At 47.2% G+C, this 23432-nt stretch overlaps 1 protein-coding gene across 5 annotated transcripts; it reads left to right on the forward strand.

Annotated features, from left to right (window-relative positions):
* The first annotated feature begins 332 nt into the window (after positions 1–332).
* Positions 333–9520, forward strand: RSAD1 (radical S-adenosyl methionine domain containing 1). Of its 5 annotated transcripts, XM_081583206.1 has the most exons (11): positions 333–641; positions 1032–1165; positions 1270–1474; positions 3899–4036; positions 4142–4264; positions 4451–4514; positions 4921–5068; positions 5278–5332; positions 6228–6331; positions 6514–6674; positions 9074–9520. In XM_081583206.1, exons 1-10 carry the CDS (start codon positions 507–509, stop codon positions 6629–6631), a joined length of 1224 nt encoding a protein of 407 aa, XP_081439332.1. In that variant the 5' UTR covers positions 333–506; the 3' UTR covers positions 6632–6674; positions 9074–9520. The 5 variants fall into 5 exon arrangements, 3 of the variants coding, with proteins under 3 accessions (XP_081439332.1, XP_081439331.1, XP_081439330.1); XR_014080364.1 differs by having other exon boundaries at positions 3899–4264; positions 4921–5055; XM_081583205.1 differs by having other exon boundaries at positions 3899–4264.
* The last annotated feature ends 13912 nt before the right edge of the window (positions 9521–23432 follow it).

Below are 23432 nucleotides of genomic sequence, written 5' to 3' on the forward strand. Positions count from 1 at the left end.
TTTAGGATGGACTGGTTGGATCTTCTTGCAGTCCAAGGGACTCTCAAGAGTTTTCTCCAACACCACAGTTCAAAAGCATCAATTCTACTTCGCCCTAATTTTATGCATCTGGATGTCCTCAGCGCCCAAACTCTGGGCCAGGCACATAAAACGTGAAGAAACCTATTGAACGAACTAAGAGGTCCTGGATCGATCCAGGAACTCGCTCGCGATGGGGTGCCAAAAAGTGGGGAGCTCCCCCACTACACCTCCAGCCGTCACAGAAAGGATGGCCGGGCTGTTGCGGTGAGGGCATCGGTGCCCAGCAGGTGGCGCTACGCCCCCGAGCCCTTAACGCGGTGCTCCGTCAAAGGGCGCGGCCACGCAGCCCCAGTCCTTCCGTCCTGGCGGCCGCTCCCCCTACCCCCACCCCGCCCGGCTCTGCGCGCGCCATAAGACCTACCCTGGGCTTGTCTCGGGCTCGCGTCCTCATCCGCGCAACGGGCCGCTCAGCCGTAGCGGGCACCATGGCCCTCCCGCGGGCCCAGGCCCGCGGCTGGGTGAAGGCCGCCAAGATGGCCCAGAGGCGCCGCCCCGCGGAAGACACGGGAGGACCCCAGAGTCCTACCCCCGGGAGCCAGCGCGCCGCGCTTTACGTCCACGTGAGTGGGGAGGGGAGGCGGAGTCGCGGGAGCGGAGGACCGCGAGCCCCCGTGGCGCTTGTCACGCCGCGGGCCCACCTGCCGTCCTTCACCGGCCCGAGACGAGGTCTAGGACCTGTTCCCTGGCAGGGAAAGGTCTTGGTCCGGAGAACTGAAGTCTCTGGTGCTCACCATCTCGTCGACCTTGGCAAGTGATTTCCCTTCTGAACCTCAGTTTTCTCCTGTTGAAGTGGGCTTACTGATCTCCTTGGAGAGCTGTGTGGCTTAGAGGCGGCAGCCACTGTTGACGGACCTCGGAATCAGGATGGGGGTGTGTGCGACTGAACCCTGGAAATGGCCGGGGCAGCCCAGGGTCACCTCTCATCCGGTTCACATGTCCCTTGCCTGCAGTGGCCCTACTGCGAAAAGCGCTGTAGTTACTGCAACTTCAACAAGTACATCCCCCGTGGTGTGGACGAGGCTGCTCTGAGGCGCTGTCTGGTGACCGAGGCTCAGACGCTGCTGCGACTCAGCGGAGTGCGAAGGTGGGTGCTGGGGGCAGGGTCTTGGGAATTATGTAGGGCAGCAGAACAGGTTGCAGGCATCCCAGAGGGCTCCCCCACATTTCATCTCCGTTCTCTTTCCCTAGAGTGGAGTCTGTGTTCTTTGGTGGGGGTACCCCCAGTCTGGCCAGCCCCCATACTGTGGCAGCTGTCCTGGAGGCAGTGGCCCAGGCAACTCACCTGCCTGCAGACTCTGAAGTCACACTGGAGGCCAACCCCACTTCGGCCGCAGTCTCCAGGCTGGCAGCATTTGGGGCAGCAGGAGTCAACAGGTTGTCCATTGGCCTCCAGGTAACCCATCTCACCCACCTTATCCTGGGGTATCCAGGATGGCTCTCATCCACTCACATTCATTCATAGGGCAAATATTTATGGAGCTCCTTCTGTGTGCCAGGGCCCTGTAGGCACTGAAAAGTGTATGGTGACATCTACTTGTCTGTTTCTATGCTAGACTACAAGCCCTAATAGGCAGGAATCGTGCATGCTTTTTTGTTCATCACGGTATTACAAGCAGCCACTACAATTCTTGGTACATAGTAGATGCTTGAAAGATTTACTACCTGACTGGAGACGCAGAAGGAAGCAGACAGGTGATCAGATCATTGCAGCATGATAAAGTCTGCTTGTGAATGGGATCTCTACAAAAGGCTTTCAAGAGTATAGCCTGAAGGGCATGTCAGTCTGACAAAATCATGGAAACCTTCCTGGAGAAGGTGATGTTTGAATAAGGAAGAGGAGTCCATTAGAGGAGAGGGTTTTGGGGGGGAAAGACAGGATTTGAAAGAGCTTGCCTGTTTAGGGGGACCTTTGAGCCATTCCTTGTGACTGGAGAGGCTGGGGACAAAGTTGCAAGCTGGGGCCCAGAAGTCTTTAGCACCATACTAGGAAACTTGGGGTTTTGCCTAGTGGTGACAAGGAAGTCACTGAAGGATTTTAAGTGGGGAGAGAAACATGCTCCTCTCAGGTTGGCCCTTGGTATTTCTATAGCCAGTATCCCCACCCCTACTCCACACACACACCCATTTCAAGTACATGTACCACTTACCAAAGAGTTTGGGGTCAGGGCTTTGTCATTTTGGGACATATTGAAAGGGACACAGCATTTCTGAGATATTCTGGCCTCCAAATACTTACATATCTTGAATCTAATTGTGAGGAAACATCAGGACACCTAAGAGACTTTGTATACATATGAACAAGAACAGATAACATGAGATCGATCTACCATCTTAACAACTTTTTAATGTACTGTACAGTATTGCCGACTATAAACACAATGATGTACAGGAGATCTCTAGGACTAATTAAGAGATTTTGGGGGGGTTTTTTGGCCACAATGTGTAGTTTGTGGGGTCTTAGTTTTCTGACCAGGGATTTTGAACCTGGGCCCCTGTCAGTGAAAACGCTGAGTCCTAACCACTGGACTTGCCAGGGAATTCCCTAAGAGGCAGTTTTTAAAACTATACTGTTCAAAAGTGTCAGTATCACAAATGACAAAGGCAGGATGAGGATCTCAACTAAAGGAAACGAAAGAGACAGTGACAGCTGAATGCAGTGTGTGACCCCTGATTGAATCCTGAATAGGGGTGGGAAGAGGAAATTACTACAACAGACATTTAGGGACAATTGGCCAACTTTGAATAAGACTGTATATTAGATAATGGGATTGTGTCCATGTTACATTTCCTGAACTCTGTAATTCAATTGTGGTTGTATAAGGGAATATCCTTATTCTTAAGAAATGTTTTTTACATTTAGATAACCATATTACAAGTGCCTACTAGCCTGTGGGCAATGGCTACCATATTCTACTAAAATGTTCTGTATCTTCACTGACCAATATAGTTGCCACTGACCTCATGCTAGGAAACACTTAGAATGTGAGTATTTAAATTTAATTAACTTCTAAAATATAAACAACTACACGTGGTTAGTATCTACTATATTGGACAGTGCAGTTACAGAACATTTTCATCATCTTAGATGGTTCTTTTAGACAGCGTGGTCTATAACTTACTCTCAAAAAGTTCAACATAATAATAATGTATGTGTATATTTAGAGAGGGGGCTTCCAAGGTGGTGCTAGTGGTAAAGAACTCGCCTGCCAATGCAGCAGATGTAAGAGACACGAGTTTGATCCTTGGGTCAGGAAGATCCCCTGGAGGAGGGTATGGCAGCCCACTCCAGTATTCTTGCCTGGGGAATCCGATGGACAGAGGAACCTGACTGGCTATGGTCCATAGTATTGGAAAGACTCAGACATATATGAAGCAACTTAGCACATATTTAGAAAGAGACAAAGCAAAAGTGGCAAAAATGTTAATTGCAACTTTTCTATAGGTTTGAAAATTTCAAAATAAAAAGTAAAATCAAAAAAAGATTGTTGGCTTTGGAGTCACAGTCCTAATTTCCAGGTCTGACTTCACCATTGTTTGACCTTGGGCAAGCTACTTAATGAAATCCAGTTTTGTCATCTGTAAAATGGAGCTAGTGTTGGAGGGTTCTAGGGATAAATTAGATATTGCATAAGAATGCTTTGCACATGGTAACCCGTTAGTGAATGGAAACCCCTGCTACTGGCTTGACCATCCACCTTCCAGCTCCCTGCCACGTCCTGTGTTTTCCCCTGGATCTGTGTCTGCAGTAAGTCCAGTCAGGTGTTTCTATCTCCCTCTGAGTTGGCCTGCGTGCTTATACTCCACTCTTTCTCTCCAGTCTCTAGATGACACTGAGCTCCAGCTGCTGGGGAGGACACACTCGGCCAGTGATGCTCTGCAGACCCTGGCGGAGGCCCAGCACCTCTTCCCAGGGCGTGTTTCTGTGGACCTGATGCTGGGCCTGCCGGCACAGCAGGTGGGACCATGGCTCAGGCAGCTGCAGGAACTGCTACGCTGCTGTGATGACCACGTGTCCCTCTACCAGCTGTCCCTGGAGCGGGGCACCACACTCTTCACCCAGGTGCAGCAGGGTGCCCTTCCTGCCCCGGACCCCGAACTAGCCGCTGAGATGTACCAGGAGGGACGGGCAGTCCTGCGGGAGGCTGGCTTTCGCCAGTATGAGGTCTCCAACTTTGCCCGGAATGTAAGTCCTAAAGCTGAAGGTGGGGCCTGGGCAGGCTAAGGCATGACAGGGCAGTTGTGGCCCTTTGGGGAGAAGGGTGCTTCCAAGGCCTGAGATGGTGGGACATTGTAACCAGATGCCTCTTACCTGAACAGGGATTGGCCCACCTACTTCTCTCTGCATTGACTGTTCCCTCCCTCCCGACAGGGGGCGCTTAGTACCCACAATTGGACTTACTGGCAGTGTGGTCAGTACCTTGGCGTTGGGCCTGGTGAGTCCCGTGAACCACAGATGGGATGACTCAGGAGAGCAATGTCATGGCTGTGTGCTCTTGGGCCACTTAACCTCTCCGGGCCTCTGTTTCCTCATATGTAGAGTGTGGCAAAAAGTACTACCTACTTTGTAGAGCTCTTAAGTATGTGTTTTGAGGTGCTTGGGATAGTACCTGGCACTGTGGTTCTTGATCTTTAGCATGCATCAGAATTACTTGGACCACTTGTTAAAACCCAGCTGAACCCCAACCAAATTCTAGAATTTCTGGAATTGGACAGGGCCTAGAGATTTACATTTCTAGCCTATGAAATGCTGTTGGTCCAGAGGCCGCGCTTTGAGAACCACTGACTTAGCATCTGGCAAGCACACGGTGTTAGCTGCTGTTAACCTGTTTATGTTATCAGGGGCCCATGGGCGATTTATACCCCAGGGGGCCGGGGGCCACACCCGAGAGGCTCGGATCCAGACCCTAGAGCCTGACAACTGGATGAAGGAGGTGATGCTGTTTGGTCACGGCACCCGGAAGCGCATACCCCTGAGTGAGCTGGAGCTGTGAGCACTTGAGAGCTCTTCACCCAGGCTTCCCCTGTACCCCAAGAACCACCCACCTACACATCGTTTTTTCCTGCCTTGCCCTTCCCCCACCCTGTCCCATGCTGTGTGATCCTCATAAATCCGCATTCACATATCCCAACTAGAGTTTGAAGAATGGGAGAAGTGAAAGTCTCCTCTCCAAGACCCCTTATTGATTTTTCTTTCAGGCTGGAGGAAGTTTTGGCCATGGGGCTACGCACAGACGTGGGCATCACTCACCAGGTAAGAGATCTATCTTACCTGGTAAGAATCACTCTGTCTCACTCTCTCTTCTATACACACACACACACCCCCTCCCATTCCTCTGGCACTGGCAGCTAGAGGTAGGGCCTTGGTCTAGCTGAGACTCGATGGGCAGGAGCACTGGGCAACAAGGCGATGGTGAGAACCCTCGACCAGGGCTACAGAGACCTGGGCCCTAGTCCCCATCTACTGCAACCTTAGGCACACATCCTTTCACCTCTGAATATTAACTTTCTCAGCCATCTAAGGGAATAGGCTAGATTAAGAATTTTCAAATGTTTTTTAAGCAGAGCTAAAAGCTCAGATAGTAAGTGCAATAAAGATCAGTGAAGCCCAGAACTGCTCTAGATGAAATCAGAGCCATAGAACCTGGACTTGTTGTTGAGTTGCTAAGTCACGTCTGACTCTTTATAACCTCATAGACTGTAGCATGCCAGGCTCCTCTGTCCTCCACTATCTCCTGGAGTTTGCTCAAGTTCATGTCCATTGAGTTGGTGATGCTATCTAACCATCTTATCCTCTGCCACCCCCTTCATCTTTTGCCTTCAACCTTTTCCATCATGAGGGTCTTTTCCAGTGAGAGCCCCAACTAGGGTTGGCCATACTCTGACCAAAACAGGGAGGGGAATGAGCAAAGGAAGACCTGGCTTGGCGGGGAGCCGGATTTGGCTTGGGCATGGAATAGGAGTGAAGGTACCCACCTCCCTGCTGACCCATTGACCTGGTCCTGGTGTACATGATAGTCACTTTCTAAGATCTCTGTGCTGGACTGAAGTCCCCCCCTCACTACACCCCCAGGCAGGTGGCCTAGAATAGCCCCTGTCAGCTCCCCACCTTGTGGTTCCTACACCTCTGCCCCTTCTTGTTTTCCCAGCACTGGCAGCAGTTTGAGCCCCTGCTGACCCTGTGGGACCTGTTTGGAGCCAACAAGGAGGTGAAGGAGCTACAGGAACAGGGCCTGTTGCTGCTGGATCACAGGTGTGTTGTGGGGGCAGTGGTTAGGGGTCACAGGGAACCCTGACTACACATCTACAGAACAGAGAGAGGTGAGAAAGATTGACAAGGAAGGGCCTCTGGTGCCAGGGCCTTGGCATTGGCAGAGGGTGAGGATTGAAGCTAGTAAGAGGGGGCAATCACAGCCAGGCCTCTTGTTGTTCCAGGGGTCTTCGGTGTTCCTGGGAGGGGCTGGCTGTGCTGGACTCTCTGTTGCTGTCCCTTCTACCTCGGCTCCAAGAGGCCTGGCAGCAGAGAACCCCCTCTTCCATGCCCAGAGGATAGCCGCCGGAGGAGAGCCACATGTTCTGTAGCCAGGACTCTGCAGGTAGGCTTTGGGGGCTGGAATGACTACAGACATCTTCACTGGCAGGTGCTGTCTGGTTCTGATCACTGCCCAGCCCTAGCATCCCCAGGGGAATGGCTACAGTGAGGTGGATAGGAGGACTTTTCTGGCCTGGGGACTGGCATCAAGTGCACCTACCACTGCCAGTGAAGCGTTACTCCAAAGCAGTAATGGTTTCTGTGGGTGCCTCTCATCAGTAGACTCTAAACAAATCCTGGTTGACAGAAGATTCTGAGAAATAGAGCTCTCAGGCTTCCTGCCCCGACAGGACAGGACATGTGTGTCCAGCACAGCAGCCTGCTGGACTCGGAGAACAGTGGGAAAGAACAGAGCAAGACTTGCCTCATCTCTTTGGACAGCCAGGATATGCATGGGTGTCAGGAGCCTCAGATCTTCCAGAGTGCCCCCCAGTCTTCCCCCTCCCCACTGCAGCCTTTCCCTTGAAAGAGTGAAGATGGAGGGAGCTAAGACGGAAGGGGAGAATTCAGGAAAGATCAGAGCCTGGTAATTCTCCCCTGGCCTTTTACCTGCAGAAATGGTCACCTGGTTTTACTTAAATAACCTAATAAGCCTATCTGGAGCCTGTCGTAACTGTGGTCCTCTCCTTTGTCTGGGCTTCAGTGGAGTGTGGGATCCTGATTTGGGGACTTGAGGATCAGTCTAGGGCTGAGATTCCTTCCTGAACCTCATCATTTGGCTGTGATCTTAGCTTTCATCGATTATCCTTGCCTAAATCGTGATTAGGTTGGAAGTTGCAAAATGTAAATTTCTGACTCTATCATTCCATCTACATTCATTAACTGGCGTGTCCATAAAAAAAGCTTTCCCTTTCTTTTTTTAAGGGCAGATACTCTTAACCTAGTAATTCTATGCAGTGTGGGGAGGCTAGTGGAGAGGGAGGTGTTTCCTGTGAAGAGGCAAGTAACTTATCATGTCAAAGGGTTCCCTGTTGCCAAAGGTAGTTTAGTACCCTTGCAAATCAGGGCATGCAGAGCTCAGCCTCTAGCTGGGTGACTAAGGGTGGGGTTTCCCCACCCCTCAGAGGTGAGCACATGCATTTCCCCTGTGCTGAGTGGGTGTGACGATCAGTCTTTTTTTGACCTGTGGTAACATGGTAAGTGTTACCACCTCTCCTTTATTCATGAAATATTCAGCAAGCACTAACTGTGTGCTAGCACTGAGCAGAGAGGAGTAAGACCTATCCCAGCCCTCAAGGCATTTACCACCATGTTGACAGACATACAAAGAGAGAAACTCCAGGGCTATCAGTGAAGGTGTATAGAGGAGCTGGGGAAGCCTGCAGTGCCTTTGGTTCTGAGGGACTGACAGCAGAAAAAGAGAAATGCCTTTTTCCTTCTACTCCTCTGACCCCAGCAAAGCTTGCATGGTGACCTGCGTGTCCTGCCTGGGAGCCTCGTCTCGAGCCTTCCCCTGATCATGATATTCAAGACCTGAGCACAGGGCCAGTGCAGGTGTGCCATCAGATAACCTGGGCCCACTCAGGTTTCTCCCTGCTGCCAGGGCTCGTGCCACCTGAGATGCCTGAGCCCTCCCTGCTGGGGCACCTCACGAGGTCTGTGCAGAGGGGCTGGATGGGAGTCCAGTGGGGATGGCACAGATCACCTTCTGTGATTCGGCCTCCCCCCCTTCACCAGGTGAATCAGAGTCTCCAGAAGGTGGAGCCCAGGAATCTAGTTTTTAATTGTGGCTCTAGTGGTCAGGCCAGGTTGAGAAACCCCATCCTGTCCTGCCTTCCATTATGAGAGATGGGGATCTGGAGAAACAAGGGAAATGAAGCTAATTCCAGACATGGCCAAATGGAGTGAGGTCCTTCCCTCTGCGTCCAGGCCTTCTCGGAATCATTCATCAGAGGGGTTCTCCTCCTGCATGTAGAGGCTTCTGTTGTCAGTTTTCACCTGTCTTGTTGAAAGGCATGTGGATACAAATAAGAAGGGTGAACAAACTACTCTGATGATGAGGTGATGAGAGGAGTTAGAGAACTGTGGTGTGTGTGAGAGTGTGGATAGAGCTTGAAGGACCAAACCTTCCCCACGTGGAGTGCTGACAGTTTTAGGGCTCCCAATGGAGCCACCCCAACCCTCACCCTCACCCCCACCCCGTCCCCACCCCCACCCTCATTGACAACCAAGTAAAGTAAGCCGGACAGCTATTTTGATTTGCATTTTACATATGGGGACATTCGAAGAGGCCATCTAACTTGACTCAAGTCATATAAGCAGTAAAGTAGCAGACCTGGCATAACACTTCTGGACATTTAGAACTTTCTGTCACATTGTTTTATTCTTACCATGGGTCAGGTTGATTCACCTGTCCCTTAGATTAGCCAAAATCCTGACCTCTCTCTGGCCCCTCTGCCTCAGGCTTGAAGCTGCTGTCTCTGCCTTGGTGCTTGGTCTCAGATTCTGTGTTTTCCCTCCTGGAGAACCCACATGTCCCATCTTCGAGAGACCATCCACTTCCTGGAAAGGAACTGCATGCTGCAAAGAAGGGACCTTATGTAATAGGATTGCTGTAAACTGAATGTTCGTGTTCCTCCCAGAATCCATATGTGGAAACTTCATCCCTGGAGGCATGGTCTTCAGAGGCGCTTTGGGAGGTAATTAGGTCATGAGGATAGAGCCCTCAGGAAAGGGATTAATATGCTTATGAAAGAGAGCTCCCTGGCCCCTTCCACCATGCGATGACACGGAGGGAAGACAGATGGCTATGGACCAGGAATTGAGGCCTCCTCAGATCTCCTGGCACCTTGATCTTGGACTTCCCAGCCTTCAGAACTGTGAGAAATAAACGTTTGTTGTTTAAGCCCACCCAGACTATGGTATTTTTGTTTTAGCAGCCTGAATGTGCTAAGACAAGGATGAAATAACTTACGTGGTAACTTGTTTTATTGTTCAAAATGTTTACCAGTATTTATTCCTGCTCTGTTGAACCTGAGAAGGGCCAGGAGACTTGCCCAACACAGATTGTAAGATCCAGTGGGTGGTCCACCACCTCCTCCTTCTGTTGCAGGAAGGGGGACCCCTTCCAGGGCCTGAAACTGGGCTCTTGTCTAACACTCAGAAATGAATTGTCCGAGGAGACACATGTGCTGACAAAGCAAGAGGTTTTATTGGGAAAGGGCACCCGGGCGGAGAGCAGGAGGGTAAGGGAACCCAGAACAGCTCTGTCACATGGCTCGCAGTCTCGGGTTTTACGGTGATGGGATTAGTTTCCGGGTTGTCTTTAGCCAATCATTCTGACTCAGAGTCCTTCCTGGTGGTGCACGCCTTGTTCAGCCAAGATGGATGCCAGTGAGGAGGATTCTGGGAGGTGGTCGGACATGTGGTGTCTCTTTTTGGCCTTTCCTGAACTCTCCCGGTTGGTGGTGGCTTATTAGTTCCGTGGTCCTTACCAGGACCTCCTGTCATAAACAACTCATTCTATTGGTTACTATGATGCCTGGCCAGGGTAGGCGGTTTCAGTCAGTGTGCTTCCCCTAACACTTCCACCACAGAGACCTGCAGTGTTAAAATAGAGGCCCTTGCATTCACCTGGGTCCTAGAGTGGAGAAGATATTGGGCAGAGGAGTGGCCAACCACAGCAAATAGGAGCAGGAGGGGGTGGTAACACTCACTGTTACAAACCAGTAGACTTGGGGTTGCTTATTACAGTTGGACTATACTGCTTGATCCCATTTGTAATCCCACCATTCAAAGGTTAACTACTTTCAGATCTTGGTGTGTATCTTAGCAGAAATTCTTATATGCAAATGAACATCTTTAGATAAAGTCTTAGGAAAAGGGGATAATATGCATCTTGCTTTCGTTGCCTTCTTATTCTCCCTCAGATGTGTTGGGCATTTTGTCATGTCAAATTCATATCTACATCCTAATTTTTTAGTGTAGCTTCATAGTGTACCACCGCATGGTTATCCCAAAATTTAGTTGACCAATTCCTTTTTGGTGAAGCAGAAGGTTTACTTTTTTATTTTTATAAACTTTGTAATTGATGCTTTTGAACTGTGGTGTTGGAGAAGACTCTTGAGAGTCCCTTGGACTGTAAGGAGATCCAACCAGTCCGTCCTAAAGGAAATCAGTCCTGAATATTCATTGGAAGGACTGATGCTGAAGTCGAAACTCCAGTATTTTGGCCACCTGATGCGAAGAGCTGACTCATTTGAAAAGACCCTGATGCTGGGAAAGATTGAGGGCAGGAAGAGAAGGGGACGACAGAGGATGAGATGGTTGGATGGCATCATCGGCTCAATGGACATGGGTTTGGGTGGATTCCGGGAGTTGGTGATGGACAGAGAGGCCTGGTGTGCTGCGGTTCATGGGGTCACAAAGAGTTGGACATGACTGAGAGACTGAACTGAACTGAATGAACGTCTTGTGTAAATATTTTTATACACTGGCTCGAACATTTCCTTACATTTAAGCTAAATCCCAAGGAGTGGGGTCACTGATTCCAAGGAGATTCACATCCTTCATTTGGATACACAGTGCCAAACCGCACTCCAGGAGGCCTGGCAGTTCACTCCCTTGCCAGCTCACTGGTCATCAATAGCAAGCATGATCAGTTTTTCCAGAGGATTCCAGTCTGGAGAGCACTATTAATTCTCACTTTAGTATCAGCTTAAGGTACTGTCTCCGTAACTCAGGCAACTGTTTTGTTCCACCTGATCACTTAGAGGGGAGGCCGCCTCTGGGGCCACCCAGGAAGAAGACCTAGCTGAAACTGTGCCCGTGTGTTCAGATTGCCTCTGAACTCCTCATCCAGACCCCACTTCTGGGAAAATCATCTTCTCCATCCTCTCTTCTTCTTCCTGCTTTCCTTTATTTTCCCTGAGGGGATTTTTGAAGCCAGTTTTTAATTTTTTTTTTTTTTCTTGGCCCATGCCTCATGGCATGCGGACTCTTAGTTCCCTGACTAGGGATCGAACCTGCACCCCTGTATTGGAAGCGAGGGTCTTAACCATTGGACCGCCAGGGAAGTCCCAAAGCCAATTTTAAAAATTATACAAAGAACATTATAGAAATATTGGTCAGAATTTTAAGTGAAAAAAAAGTCTACAATCAGTGGTCCCAACAAACTCAGCTGTGTTGGAACTCTTCCAGTCCTCATTCAAATGCATGCAAGACTTTGCCTAGTTGTGTTCCTGACACAGACCTAATTTTGCATTCTGCTCCTTTTTCTTCTCAGTCTGTCATAAGCATTTTTCCATAATGTTACATGGTCATCATCTTACTCATTTTAATTGCTGCACAGTGTTCCAATAAGTGAATAATTGTAGTAAGTATTACCCTAATATGTCATTTAAGTGGTTCCCCATTGTTCTCTATTACAAATCATATTGTAGTACATGGTTTTATGGATATAGCTTCTCCCTGCATTTGAATTATTTCCTCAGATCAGTTCCCACGAGTGATTGGGTCAAAGGGTATGGATGCTTTAATGATTCTTGGTATGAGTTGTTATATTGTTTTCCAAGGGACTTTATTTTTTTAGAAATTTTCCTTCTCAGAAAATAATAATGGTTTTTTCAACCATATAGAAGAAAGCAAAAGTTATACTATCTAGGAATTACCACTACAACATTTGGCCAACCATCCCTCCAGACATCTCTTGATATACATATCTATGTAGAAATAAAAATAATTTTTCACAAAAGGGATCATACTCATGTGCCAGCTTTGCAACCTGTTTCTTTTACTCAACAATATGTCCTAGGTTTTTCTGGTTGGTTCTGCCATAAGGTGATAGCGTAATGTAGTACAGTAATAGCTGTAAGCCAGGCATGGTGCAAGAATTTTATCTGCATTAATTCATTTAAGCACCACAACAACCCAGTGAGATAAATTTTGTTATTATCATGCCCACTTTACAGATGAGTAGACAGGCTCAAATTGACTGCCCCAGGTCACATCACTAGGAGGTGATAGGCAAGCTGAGTTCACTGAGGCTCCAAAACAGATACTTATATACATAATACACGAATATATTCTAAATGTAAAATGGTAACAATAATAAATGTAAGCATTACCATAGTATACTATACTATGGTATAGTGACTCCAAATGCAGGGGGCCACTATACTATACTATAGTGACTATACTATGACTATACTTTACACTTCTACAGGGGTTTGATACGTGTTATCAGATAAGTTTAGGTTCAACTGCACATGACAGAAAATCAAAATAACATAAGCTTAAGCTTATCTTTTTCTTCCACATAGAAGACATCTGGATAAAGCATTTCAGGGCTAGCCTAGTGGACCCATGGTGTTGGTCATGAAGAACCCAGGCTTCTAACTCTATGCACTGTATCCTCATTTCATAGCATCCATCCCTAAGGTCTCCACGTGGTCTAATGTGGTCCCTGGAGCTCCAGCCATCATGTCTGCATTCTAGGTAGTAAGCATGTTGCTGCTTCCTCACCATTCCCCATAATAGAAGGGCTTGGTTAATTAAAAAAAATGGAGGGTGATGGTAAAAATAGATATTAAGAGGCAATCAGAAAACAACTCTTTCCAAATCCTATTCTATTTACATATGTATGTACATATATACAAATACAGTTTAAAAAATAGTCTAATGTGTCATAATGGTATCTTGTTTCAATTTACATTTTAAAGTTTTCCAGCCAGATCGAATGTTCTCCATTCAGTATTTGTTTTTAAACAAATATTTTGGCTATACTAGGTCTTAGTTGTGGCATGTGACCAGGGATCAAACTTGAGACCCCCTGCATTTGGAGTGCAGAGTCTTAGTCACTGGACCACCAGAGAAGTCCCTCCATTTAATATTTGTTTACTATTGTGTTCTGTGTACATTTAAGCTCTTTGCTTATTAATATTTAACCAATTGCTTCTTTAGCCTTGATGATTTCCTGATCAAGTTGAATGAAATGTTTACATAGATAAATAATTACAAGCATATTAACTCTTTGTCATATTTGCTGCAAGTATGTTGTCCCTTTTATCTTTCATAGATTTTACTTTTTGGAAAGTGAGTTTTCTAGAAATTTCAAATATTTATATATCGAATCTATCTTCTGCCCTATGACTTTTTCTGTTAGTTCCAAGCTCCAGAGATACGGTCAACTTTCAAGTTGGCTTTCTCCTCCCAGAAGAGCCATCTAATGTTGATGGCATGTCCTCCTGGTACCAAATCTCCACTGTGCTGCTTCTTACTTGTAAGACTTCTCTCAACTGAGATCGGTTTTCTTGACTGTTAAATGAAGGGACTGGACCAGCCCCAGGCTGTCAAACCTGGCTCTGCATCAGAAATACCAGAGGCTCCATGCACATTCCTAGGCTTCCCTAAGATCTGTAGAATCCAAATCTCTGTATCCAGGGATCTGTATTTTTAAACACTCTCCAGTGAACCTGATGCTCAGACATATTTCAGAAGCTCTGGACCAGCCAGTGTCAGAGGTTGCTCCCTGTGCTGGGCTCTCTGAGTAGTTAGTGAGAGGAGGCAACAGTCTTTGGCCACTGTGTCTGTTGAAACCAGTTGGCCCTGCCCCTTCTTGGGTCACAGCCCCCATTTCACATCCAGCCTGAGCAGCAGCCCCTTCTTCCTACTTCCTCCGGGGTGGGGGTAAGATTGGGTGGTAGTCAGGCTCCTGGGCTACGGCCTGAGAGGCTGCCACAGCAATGCCTCTGTGAGGGGCCAGTATCATTACTAGCTGGTGGCCTTAGTTAAGTCACTCACTCTGTGAGCTTCCATTTCCTCACCTCGGCAAGCAGTGATCACACCTTAGTCAAGGTTTTAGTAGGGTTGGAGATGATGGATGGATGGATGGAAAGAGCCTAGTGCAGTTCCTGGCACAAAATGCACATTTGCCAAATGTAGTTATTACTATTAGGGTTTTCATTGTGATTTACAGGGCCTTGGGCATGCTAGCCCTAGGGAAAGAGGTTCCAAGCAAGAATTCCTGATTCCTGACAAGACGGAAGGAATGTCTGTCATTTCTTTGTGTTGCTGAAACTTGTCAGTAGGTAGCCCTGGGTTTCTGGAAACCCCACCCCCTACTCCCCACCCCCACCCAGTGTAGAACTTGCTATCTTTCAGGTGGACGTGGGCCACAGGGCAAACTGACAGCCTCCAGGCAGTGTCACCCAAGCAGAAGGAAGGTCCCTCATTAGGTGACTCCTCAGACCAGTGCTCCTTGCTCTCCCCCAGCAGGTCAGTGAGGAATGGCCCCATTCCTCAGGAGGCTACCTATGCGGGTGGGGCTGCCCCTACTTGCCTCCCAGACTCTGACACCTGGGAGACACTTCACCAGAGCATACCTTTCCTTTGCCCCTACCTCTGGATTAGGTCTCTCCTGGTGCCCATTGCTCACCCCTCCGAGACCTTGGGTCTCCTTACCTGCATTCCCGCTGTCCCTGACTCAGCATGGGACTTCCCCCTGCCCTTGAACCTGACCAACTTACACAGGCCTCACTTTCTTGGCTGACCTTTCTTACTTTGATTAGGACCAAAGTGAGGGGCAAGATTCCCTGTCTGAGGCCTTGGAAGCCCTGATGGAGGGCAAGGTGGGCAGGGCCTGGGCTCACAGAGGCTGCTTTACAGCACTGGGGAAGCTGCCGTGGACATGCCCCCGCCTGAGGACCCCTCCCCTCGAACTTACCCTTCAGATTAATTCATGAACAATAAAACATGAACTATGAAAACTGTCAGCCTGGCTAGCCTAATCTTGAACAAGTCTGATGGTCCAAGAATAATTTAAGGATCCTCTTCCTCAAACTGAGATTGAGCAGAGGAGCGGTGAGGTCTTCCCGCCTGGGGACCTGGAGCATGAATGCGTGTGTTCAGCTCTGCCGCCTGTTAGCTGCTTGATCTCAGGCAAGGTGCTTCCCTCTTCTGTACCCTAATTTCTTCATCTGTAAAATGGGGGTGCTAGTGATACTCTGTCCATGGGATCGCTAAGAGTCGGACACGACTGAGCGACTTCACTTTCACTTTTCCCTTTCATGCACTGGAGAAAGAAATGGTAACCCACTCCAGTATTCTTGCCTGGAGAATCCCAGGGATGGTGGAGCCTGGTGGGCTGCCGTCTATGGGGTCGCACAGAGTCGGACACAACTGAAGCGACTTAGCAGCAGCAGTAGTGATACTCTGTACCTCACTTGGTTTTTGTAAACTTTCAAGAAGTTAGGAACACATAGCTCAAACAACCAAAGAAGATATAAATTGGATTTCATCAAAATTTAAAAAATTTGTGTGTCAAAGGACACAATCAAGAAAGTAAAAAGGGACTTCCCTGGTGGTCCAGTGGCTAAGGCTCTGAGCTCCCAAAGCAAGGAGCCTGGGTTTGATCCCTGGTCACGGAACTAGATCCCACATGCTACAACTAAGAGTTGGAATGCCACAGCTGAAGATCCCGCGTGCCACAATCAAGACCAAAGATCCTGTGTGCCACGACTAAGACTTAATAAATAAACATAAAATTTTAAAAGAAAACCTACAGAATGGGAGAAAATATCTGCAAATCATATATCTGAAAAGGGTTTAATATCCAGAATATATCAAGAAGTCCTACAACTCAACAACCAAAAGACAACCCAAAAAAGTGGACAGAGGGGACTTCCCTGGTTGTCCAGTGGTTACGATTCCACCTTCCAATGCAGGGGACACAGGATCAATCCCTGGTCAGAGAACTAAGATTCCCACGTGTCATGGGGCAACTGACCCCCTGGAGCCCAACTGACCCCCTGGAGCCCAACTGACCCCCCTGAGCAGCTAGAGAAAGCCTATATGCTGCAATAAAGAAACAGCATAGCCTATACCCCCCCAAAATGGGCAAAGGATGTAAATAGACATTTCTCCAAAGGAAATAAACAAATGGACAACAAGCACATTAAAAGCTGCTCAACGTTATCAGCAATTAAGGATATACAAATCAAAACCATAATGAGATACCACTTGACATTCGCTAAAGTAGTTAAAATTTTAGAAAAGGAAAATGTTGGCAAGTACATGGAAAAACTAGAACCCTCACACACTGCTGGTGGGAATGCAAAATCGTGCAGCTGCTGTGAAAAACAGTCTGGCAGTTACTCAAAAAGTTAAATATAGAGTTACTATGTGACCCAACAATTCCACTTCTAGGTATATATCCCAGAGAGTTGAAAACATATATCCACACAAAAACATATACACAAATAAATGTTCATAGCGATGTTATTCACAATAGCCACAAAGTGGAAATAACTCAAATGCTCATCAGCTAATAAATGGATCAATAAAGCTTGGTATATTACTACAGTGAAATGTTATTCACCAATGAAATGAGATGAAATACTGACATGTGCTATGTGGATTTAACCTTGAAAATATGCTGTGTGAAAGAAGCCAGACACAAAAGGCCACATATTGTATGATTTCCTGTATGTAAAATGTCCAGAATAGGCAAATCCATAGAGACAGAAAATAGATGAGTGTTTCCTGGGGGCTGAAGGCAGGAGAGTGGAGAGTGACTGCTGATGGATACAGGGTTTTTTTGGTTTGATGGAAACATTCTGGAACTGATCGTGATGATGGTGGCACAATCTTGTGAGTATAGTAAAAACCACTGAATTGTACACTTTAAATGGTGAATTTTATGTAAAATTTTATGTGAATTATAGCTCAATCTTAAAAAAACAAGTCAGTACACATAAAGTATTATACTGAGAAAGCTTAGAAGACTTTGATAACATGGGAGGGCTGAGCTCACTTGGTAACCACAGACACTTTCATTGAATGAGAAGGAACATTGAAAAAAGGTCGGAGAATCAGATTTAAACAGTGTTTAGATGACTTTGTCTATATTAACTTCCTATTGCTGCTATTCAGTCACTAAATCATGTCTGACTCTTTGCAGCCCCATGAACAGCAGCCCAGCTTCCCTACCTCCCAGAGCTTTCTTAAACTCATGTCCACTGAGTTGGTGATGCCATCCAACCATCTCATCCTCTGATGCCTCCTTTTCCTCCTGCCCTCAACCTTTCCCAGCATCAGGGTCTTTTCCAATGAGTCAGCTCTTTGCATCAGGTGGCCAAAGTATTGGAGCTTTAGTTTCAGCATCAGTCCTTCTAATGAATATTCAGGGTTGATTTCCTTTAAGATTGACTGGTTTGATCTCCTTGCAGTCCAAGGGACTCTCAAGAGTCTTCTCCAACACCACAGTTTGAAAGTATCAATTCTTCTGCACTCAGCCTTCTTTACAGTCCAACTCACATCCATACAAGACTACTGGAAAAACCATAGCTTTGACTGCTGCTGCTGCTGCTAAGTCGCTTCAGTCGTGTCCAACTCTGTGCGACCCCGTAGACGGCGGCCCACCAGGCTCCCCCATCCCTGGGATTCTCCAGGCAATAACACTGGAGTGGGTTGCCATTTCCTTCTCCAATGCATAAAAGTGAAAAGTGAAAGTGAAATCATTCAGTCGTGTCTGACTCTTAGCGACCCCATGGACTGCAGCCTACCAGGCTCCTCCATCTATGGGATTTTCCCTGCAAGAGTATGGGAGTGGGTTGCCATTGCCTTCTCCAATAGCTTTGACTAGACAGACCTTTGTCAGCAAAATGATGTCTCTGCTTTTTAATACGCTGTCTAGGTTTTATCATAGCTTTTCTTCCAAGGAGCAAGTGTCTTTTAATTTCATGACTGCGGTCACCATCTATAGTGATTTTGGAGCCCAAGAAACTAAAATCTGCCACTGTTTCCCCATCTGTTTGCCAAGAAGTAATGGACCAGATGCCATGATCTTAGTTTTTTGAATGTTGGGTTTTAAGCCAGCTTTTTCACTCTCCTCTTTCACCTTCATCAAGAGCCTCTTTAGTTCCTCTTCACTTTCTGCCATTAGGGTGGTATTATCTGCATATCTGAGGTTGTTGATATTTGTTTCAGCAATCTTGATTTCAGCTTGTGCTCCATCCAGTCCAGCATTTTGTATGATGTACTCTGCATAGAAGCTAAATAACTAGGGTGACAATATATGGCCTTGACATACTCCTTTCCCAATGTTGAACCAGTCTGTTGTCCCATGTCCAGTTCCGTTGCTTCTTGATTGGCATACAGGTCTTTGAGGAGGCAGGTAAGGTGGTCTTACATTCCCATCTCTTGAAAAATTTTCCAGGGTTTGTTGTGCTCCACACAGTCAAAGGCTTTAGTGTAGTCAATGAAGCAGAAGTAGATGTTTTTCTGAAATTCCCTCGCTTTCTCTATGATCCAACAGATGTTAGCAAGTTGATCTCTGGCTCCTCTGCCTTTTCTAATTCTAGCTTGTGTTCATCTGGAAGTTCTCAGTTCACATATGGTTGAAGTTTAGCTTGAAGGATTTTGAGCACTACCTTGCTAGTATGTGAAATGGATCACAATCGTACACTAGTTTGAACATTCTTTGGCATTGCCCTTCTTTGGGATTGGAAAGAAAACTGACCTTTTCGAGTCCTATGGCTACTGCTGAGTTTTCCAAAATCTGCTGACATATTGAGTGCAGCACTTTAACAGCATCATCTTTTAGGATTTGAAATAGCTCAGCTGGAATTCCAGCATCTCCACTAGCTTTGTTTGTATTGATGCTTCCTAAGGCCCACTTGACTTCACACTCCAGGATGTCTGGCTCTAGATGAGTGACCACACTACCGTGGTTATCCAGTTCATTAAGACCTTTTTTGTAGTCTTTCTGTGTATTCTTGCCACCTCTTCCTAATCTCTTCTGCTTCTGTTAGGTTCTTGCTGTTTCTGTCCTTTTTGCGCCCATTTTTGCATGAAATATTCCCTTCGTATCTCCAATTTTCTGAAGAGATCTCTAGTCTGTCCCATTCTATTTTTTTCCTCTGTTAATGCAAATTGATTATCTTATAGTTCTGGAGGTCAGAAGTCTGAAATGGCTAAAATTAGATGTGAGCAGAGCTGTGTTCCTCTGAGGGCTCTAGGACAGAATCTGTTCTTTGCCTTTTCCAGCTCCAAAAGATGATGGCCTTCCTTGGCTTGTAGCCACATCACTCTGACCTCTCCTTTCATCTTCACATCTCCTTCTCTGACTCTGACCCTCCTGCCTGCCTCTTACAAGGACACTTGTGATTCCATTGGGCCTATCTGGATAATTCATGAAAATCTCCCCATCTCAAAATCCTTACTCACATCTGCAAAGTCCTTTTTGTCTTGTAAGATAACAAATTCACAGCTTTCAGGAAAGATATGTGGACATCTTTGGGGAGCCATTATCCTGCTTACCACACTAAGAGAGAAATTATCTAGTGGATTAGAGTGTTCTGGGCCTTAACTTGAATCCCTTTCATCTGTACCATTTTCAGGGTACTTACACACTTGCTTTTTCTCTTGCATTGATCCTGGGAAGTCGATAAAGGCATTATTGAGCCCCTTCTGTTAGACAGTAGATGAGACTCAGAGGGGAAGCATAGTGCCTTGGTCACACACTTAGAAAGGAACTCGGGACTGTTAATTCAGCATTCTCTCACATCATCTGCCGCCACCCCAGTTCTAGGCCATGTGCCACTGGAATGGTGCCCTCACTGATGGAATGGGGGAAATTCCACAACTACCCCCACAATCTAGAGGAAGAAGGCCCCAAGATGAGTCAGTTCCCTGGGCCCAGATCCTGCCCTCAGCAAGCAGCCTTCTCCTGATTGGACAGGGAGAAAGGAGGGGAGCTCAGACAGAGAACCTTCCTTTTGGGAGAGAGCCTTGGTCCAGAGCCCAGAACTTGACATCCATCCATTTTGGACACGCCCTCAACAGCAGTCCAGGCAGATGGTCCCAGGGTTTTTGCCCTGGGATTTCCACACCAGGAGGGAGCTCTGGTTCTTAGGCACATTGTGCTGCAAACCTCCCAGGGATGTGTCATTGTGGTTTACAGTTTTCCTTTGAGTGCTGCCGCCCTAGAGAAGCCAGGTTCTCTTCCAGCCCCACAGGTACTGGAAGGCAGCTCTCATGAACCCACTGATGTTTCCCCAGGCTTTCCCTACCCCTATCCTCTGTTGATATACCAGACACCACTCCAGGAACTGGGATACATCCCTGAATCTTTGAGGTGAAGTTGCTGCTCCCTTGGACCTCATACTTTAGTGGGAGCAGACAGAGACCATACAGAAGTTGGGATAAGGATTCTAGGAGCAAAATGGGGTGAGACGTTAGAGCATGAGACTCTGAGATCCATATTGTGAGACTGGCACTGTCCCTCCCTAAAGGGGAGAGGGACAGCCTAGGATGGAGCGATGTTGAGATGTAAACCCATGTTTTACTCTAAATTCCTATTCTATGTGGCCTGGAAAACATTTGCCCCTGTGTCCTTCCCCAGGAGGGAGGAAGAGCAGTTTGAGCCTGAAGGTGGTACCCAGAGTCTAAGCATCATTCCTGAGGTTGAAGTCAGTTCATTCTGGGAAGTGTCCAGCTATGGCCTAACTTCAGGGCCAAAGAGTATTTAATATTCCTGCTGCGTGTTATCTGAGCAAGTTTCTATTAAGTAGGGGAGTGGTGTAATATGTCATTTAAGCGGTCAGCCAGATTTCAAGGAGAATAAGGCTGATGTGGAGAGTGAGCCAGGTGTGTGAGGGGATGGCCAGATGTAAGGAGGAGGGCAATGCAGATGATGGGCTTCCCGTGTGGCTCAGTGGTAAAGAATCTGCGTGCCAAGCAGGAGATGTGGGTTCGATCCCTGGGTTGGGAAGATCTCTCTCCAATCTTCTCGCCTGGGAAATCCCATGGTCAGAGGAGTCTGGCAGGCTACAGCCCATGGGGTCGCAAAAAGTCAGATACAACTTAGCAACTAAATAACAACAACAACAATGCAGATGATAAGGGAAAGGGCCAGGTGTATATGCGGAAGTTAAGACAAGTGTTAGGATGGACTAGTAGGAAGGAGCCAGACCTGAAGGGGTTGAGCTAGATGCGAGGGGCTTCAGACAGACCCCTGAAGCCTCAGGCTTTGGGGTGTGGTCCCTAGAAAGGGATGATGCAACCTGTGGAGGAAACACACTATTATTTAGGAAGGCTGTTTATCCTCTGCAAAGAGTAGCTGAGGACAGGCCTGGTACCTGGCTTCAAGGAAATAAACAGATGTGATGTGATAATTGATGTCATATCCTCTATCAACCCAGCCACGGCATCCTCCCCAGGCTTGAGGAGGTTGCTCAGAGTTGCCATGCTAAGATGAGACCGCAGTGGCTAAATGACAGTGTCCCCTGAAGAGTGCTTTATCCCCTCGGGATTGGGTCCTGCTGTGTCTTCCCGTGGAGTGCCTGCCCCCGACCTGCCTTTTGAACTCTTCTTTAGCAGCCCCCCTTCTTTAGCTACTCCCCTAAGAAGGCTCTCCTAACATTTATATCCTGCCTTTCCCAAGTTGTGATTAATCCCTAGCCCATGAGTACATACATTAGAGTTGGAAACCCACTTTCAGATGACCCAACTCTGTTTCTAAGGCACCCTGAACTCAGCCTACCCCACTCCAGGGCCATGTGAATGAACTTTAGAGAATCTGTCTAGAACTGAGTGCAAAAATCATGTGCAAAACCAAGTGTGCAGATGAATGAATAAACAACATGTGGTATATCTATACAATGAAATATTATCCAACCACAAAATGAAATGAAATGCCACAACATTGATGGAACTTTAAAAACATTATACCTAGTAAAAATAGGCAGACAGGAAAGGCCAAATATTGTACCATTCTATTAATAGGAAATATCTAGAATAGGCAAATAAAAAAAAACAGAAAGTAAATTAGTGGTTGCCAGTGGGTGGGGAATGGGGAGGAATGGAAAGTGACTGGATACAGAGTTTCTCTGGGGATGAGGGAAAAGTTCTGGAACTAGAAAATGGTGATGATTGCACCACATTGTTAATATACTAAGTGCCATTGAACTGTGTTCATTAACATGGTGAATTTTATATACATGTATTTTACCACAATTTAAAAAACTCAAATGTACATTTCTTGGAGAGAAGGTTCCCAACTCTGATCAGATTCTTTAAAGTTTAAGCAGCTCAGGTCTGGCCTGATAATTTCATGATGAGGATGGTGATATGCAGGCACAGAGAGGGGAGGCACCTGCCCAGTGTCACTCATGGGCTGGGGGCAGAGCCCTGCCAGGTTGTGTACCTGCCTGACCATGTCCCTTTTTCTCCTGTCCTTCAATCTACACTGTACTCTCCCTGAACAGCTCCCAGGCCTCTGTCCCACTCCCAGCCAGGCTACCCACAAGCTGTGTAACTTCCCTAAGTTCCAAGACCTTCCAGAAGCTGAGCACATGGAACAGTTTCACAAGTGCTTGTGTCGTGGACCCTGAGCTCCTAAGAACAAGAGATGTTTACTTTCCTTCATATCTCAGAGTTCCAGTGGTGCCCATGGATGTGAGCTCATCCTATCTCCCTCCAAGAAAGAGCTTGCTGTTCTCCTGCAAGGAAGGCAGTTAGCCGACAACCTCTGAATGAATATTCTTTTCTCAGATGTCCACACTGGGTTGGCCAAGACTTTGTCAGATCTGCAACATAGCCTGAGGCTCTCCCAGCCTGGTCCTGCTTCCTCCCCTACCCTCTTCACAATAAACCTCTTGCACTCCTATCTCCATCTGTGTCTGTTTCCTGGAAGACCCAGATGACACAGTTCCCAGCTGGAAGTATCATAAGCATTCAGTAAATGTTCATAAAGTAAACTGAACTGGGGACTCCCTGGAGGTTGGAAGAAGGTTGGTGCCTAGGCCTCAGAGAACAGGAGAGG

Source organism: Giraffa tippelskirchi, chromosome 3 (genome assembly GCF_054371585.1).
Source record: "Giraffa tippelskirchi isolate mGirTip1 chromosome 3, T2T-mGirTip1v1.2.pri, whole genome shotgun sequence".
In the NCBI taxonomy this organism is placed as follows: Eukaryota; Metazoa; Chordata; class Mammalia; order Artiodactyla; family Giraffidae; genus Giraffa; species Giraffa tippelskirchi.